Source organism: Hydra vulgaris, chromosome 13 (assembly GCF_038396675.1).
Source record: "Hydra vulgaris chromosome 13, alternate assembly HydraT2T_AEP".
NCBI classification, from domain to species: domain Eukaryota; kingdom Metazoa; phylum Cnidaria; class Hydrozoa; order Anthoathecata; family Hydridae; genus Hydra; species Hydra vulgaris.
The window spans coordinates 38,280,111-38,284,515 of NC_088932.1; the positions used below are offsets into that span (position 1 = coordinate 38,280,111).

Consider the following 4,405-nt stretch of genomic DNA (forward strand, 5'->3'; position numbering starts at 1 on the left):
ATATAACCACCGGTGTGTCGTATGGGAAGGACGTTGATAAAGGCCGTTTTATAATACTTCTATTTTCTATTTATTTTAATTTTATTTGCTAGTTTAAACCCAATGTTTTTTAACATTTATTATGAAAATATCGATTAAAACGATATTTTACTTCTTTTGATTCTATTTCATTTTGCAGTTGCTCTAATTGCATTTGAAATATGCAGAAGTGTGGTTTTATTGCTTATTTAAAATTGAAATTAACTGCTGATAGCTGAATGAACTTATAACAACTTTGCAAACGTTAATAAAAATGATTGAAAAAACATTCATGAAGAATTTACTTGGTTTTCTTGAACATTTAGGAAAATTTGATATATATATATATATATATATATATATATATTATATATATATATATATATATATATATATATATATATATATATATATATATATGTATATAATGTATATGTATTATATTATTTACCCGTGTGACACAAATATAATATATAATTAGTTAGTATTGGACTGTTCTTAAAACATTTCTAAAAAATCGCTTTTAAAAATTGCCTTTAATATATAAGAAATGGAAATGAAAATGTCAGCATTTAGAAATATAAACAATGACTTTTTACTAATGAAAATTAACACTTTGAAAACACGTTTTTCAAATCTAAGGTTTTTTTTATTGGAATTAAATGAATAACTATCATTGATTTGTGTATTATATTAAATGCATTATTATTTACATAAAAAAGTTGCTCATTTTTAATATGTAAACGGATTAAGTTGTTCGGAACCACCTTCAAACATGTGTCTGATACCACCCGACCTCATTTACAAATACTAGTTTTAAAAACAGTGAATTAAAGTATTTAACGAACTTTTTTTAAATAAATTTTGTAAATAAAAATGTATCTATAATCAATAAAAAGTACACATAAAAATTAGATATCATAATATGTGAATCAAATATGTTGATACATTATTCTTCTGGTGGTGGGAAACAATATCTTCGTTTCCAGCCAACCGCCTTGGGATATTATGATAGATATTTTGTATATGCCATATTTTCACTCTAATAATGCTTTTATAGTATTTAAAATCGTATAGCTTCTTTAGTTTAAGCTGTACATCAAGTATTCGGAGTTACCCGCCGTCCGGGGCTACCCGGCTTTTCCCTAATAGATAAAAAAAAGTTATCGAGCTGAGGTAAAATGACCCGATTGTAAACGGGTAAAGTTAATGAGCTTTTAGAGTATTTTAAAACTCATTGATAGTTTTCAAAGTTTAATAAAATACCCCATTTTCAATTTACAATCTTAAGATATAATTAACAACACGAATGGTACATATTTGAAGTTATGTATGTTTTAACTTAGAAACGTAGAATATTAGAACATTTTCTATAGAAACACACGTTGTAATTAAAAAGCAAAACTTTTTTTATGTAACTGTAAAAACGTAAGATGATGCTTAACTTAGAATAAATAAAAAATGTTTTTTATTTTTAATTTTTAAAACAGTATCGTGAATGTCTCTTCTTACATCTCGATAACTTTTATAGCTATTTCCAAGTTCAGTGGTTGCTAGCTTGTAACTAAGTAAGCAATTACACACACATAATTAAAAGTTATTAATGACTATTACTTTAATGACGCTGTTTGTTTCAAATAAGAGTTTAATTCGTAAAATGTGTTTTGTTGGGTACGATTGGTTAACCGAGCAAAACTTATTTTGAAGAGTTGAATAACTTTTTTCCTGCAAATGTAAACAATAAATAACATAATTCCTTTTGATGATCGACTACAGTTGTAAACAACGAAAAACACATAGTTGAATACAGTTTCCCATTTAGTTAAATACGGCTTTGTAATTTGAATAAAACCCAAAGCATCAGTTACACCAAGTATTAATGTTAGTTTCATAGCAACTAAAGGCAAATTGACACGTGACATTTTTCCATCACCTAAAATCTTTTTGGTACTTTTTTCAAGTTTTTGTATTTTATAAATTGTGATGCACAAACAAAGTATTGAGGAAAGTGATAACACGGACAGTGGAAGAATGTATGAAAAAAGTTTTGCGTAAAATCCATCAATCCAGCAAATGCCATCATTCCCATAGCCGATGTATGTGGTACCAGTGTACTCCAGTGATAAATTCATTAAAACGATTATAGTTGGAATTAATAGAGAAGAAAATATATTGATTTTAAAAATCTTCCATTGGTTCAAAGACTTTGAAGCTACGCTAGAAAATGTAATAGCCAATTCTACAGCCATGCATAGAACCAAGCTGTAACCAGCCAAAAAACTCCAGTGTAAAATTATAGAAGCAATTTTACAAAACATAATCTTTTTACTGAAATATTCAGAAAGTAAAATAGTGAAATCAGAAAGTAACAAATAAGCGCATAAAGTTATTGAGTTAAAGTTTGAAATTATTCTTAATTCCTTAAAATAAGTGTACGTTGTAAATACGAAAAGATAGCACGCAATACTAACAAAAGTTAAAAATGGGAATATAAGATTTACGAATGCATTTAAAGTACTTTGTTTTTTAAGCGCAAAAAATGTCGATTCGCACACTCCAACACCTTTAGCAAAAGGTATAAATTGGTCGAAACTAAATTTGTATTCGGCGTTTAAATAGCTGTAAATTAAAGTTTGATTAACTATAACATAGTTATCTATCAGAATTCGAAGTGCACAATCAGATTGTAAATGAAAAAGATTACACGTACTCATCATTTTTACAGTTCCCAGATAATTTACTTCTATCCACATAACAAAATCACGATTTCTTATGGTTTTATTTACAGTCATATAATCGCATAAGCTGGAAAAGTTGGTGTTAACGCCAAGAGAAAACACCTGAGGTTCTGCACATACTTTGTTCTCTGTAAAACTTCTAGAAACATCGAATTTATACAACTCAGTAATTACCTGATCGTAAACTGATGTAATAAAAAGAGAATCTGAGTTTAGAAAACTAAAATTTTTTTTAGTGAGTCCATTTAAAAACGTCAAGTTTAGTGTTGTGATCCATTTGAGTAAAGTTTTGTTTGTTAAATTTTGATACTGCATTTGAGCTCCAGATAACTCACGGAAATTATATTTAATGGTTTTTGTGTCTATAAAACCATTAAAAAGCCAAAAAAAGCCTGCTTTTGGGTTGAGCAGACAGTTTTGAAAATTTGCGTTTTCGGTATCATATATTTGTGAGTAACTTTTATTTTTTACACATCCAGAACCGGCTGCCGAGAATCCATAATTGCAAATAATTGGCTCGCATTTACTGGTCGAGGGATTATAAATAAATTTATTTTCACAGCTTTGGATTTTGTTTATTTTTAAAGTATCACTAAATATAATTGCCTTTGGTACAATAAATGAATTTGTACTACCTGTAAAATTAAAATCGTTATGCGAGTTATTTGTGTTTTTAATCTGTGTTTTCATTACATTAATTTTAATTACGTTGTTACATTTATAGCAATCGTAGTTTCTGTAGTTCAAATATAACCCGTAGTACGCATGGCATAAATCGTAGTATTTATTACTTTTCGGACACGTCAAGTCATTCAAATAGCTATGAGAAGAGCAATTGATAACATGTGAATTCTTTCTATATAACGATACATTGCAATTTTTGTAGTTTTTAAGAATTTCTTGCACTCCATCAGTTCCATATGTTTGAAAAATGCTTACATTTTCTTGTGCACTTTTAAGTTCGGTCTGGCATTTAAACAAAAACTTAACGGGGTAAGGTACGACAAAGTTACAAAGAGCGCAAGCAGCATTTCTATATATTGTATTATCAGATCCTATGACGGGGACGTTTTCCAGAATCGATGCGGTATTGTTTTTTAAGCACTTGTTAATATGTAACGTTTTAGCAGAATTATTACAAGAATGTACCATTAAAACTTCCTCAATTTTGTTTGTAAATTCCACAGGAGGCTCTAAAACTTTCTCGCATACCATATCTTTAAAAGATTTTATTTTATTTACAAACATAGCTAGGTAGGCATCCAACGGTATAGGATTAGTATTATTCCACAACTTATCAATGCAGCAAGTTCTTGATTCGAAGCAATATTCATTACAATTGCAGAGTTTAAAAGACGAGCTTTGCTTTTGGCAAAGAAATTGATCAATGTTGTCAATGTTGCTGATATTCATATATTGGCTTAACGGGAAAAAATGCTGTTTTTGTGCAAAAAAAGTACTCCACATAACTTGAAACACACAAAATAAGCCTAACATGGTTTTATATTAAACATGAAACTATTAAATTATTTCAATGTGTTATCTGGACATTAAATATATTTAGTTTTAATTTTAAAATTTTTTTAATAATTTGTAGTTGGTACGTAACTTTTTCTCTCGTTTTCTCTGCGTGAGAAAAATCCAACAAA

At 28.4% G+C, this 4,405-nt stretch overlaps 1 protein-coding gene across 1 annotated transcript; it reads right to left on the bottom strand.

Annotated features, from left to right (window-relative positions):
* Positions 1-1,628: 1,628 nt before the first annotated feature.
* On the bottom strand, positions 1,629-4,169 carry LOC124815937 (uncharacterized). Its single transcript, XM_065815962.1, has one exon. It carries the CDS (start codon positions 4,167-4,169, stop codon positions 1,629-1,631), a length of 2,541 nt encoding a protein of 846 aa, XP_065672034.1.
* Positions 4,170-4,405: the final 236 nt, after the last annotated feature.

Excerpts from the sequence above, each read along its gene's own strand:
- LOC124815937 (XM_065815962.1), bottom strand. The coding sequence starts at position 4,169 with ATGAATATCAGCAACATTGACAACATTGATCAATTTCTTTGCCAAAAG.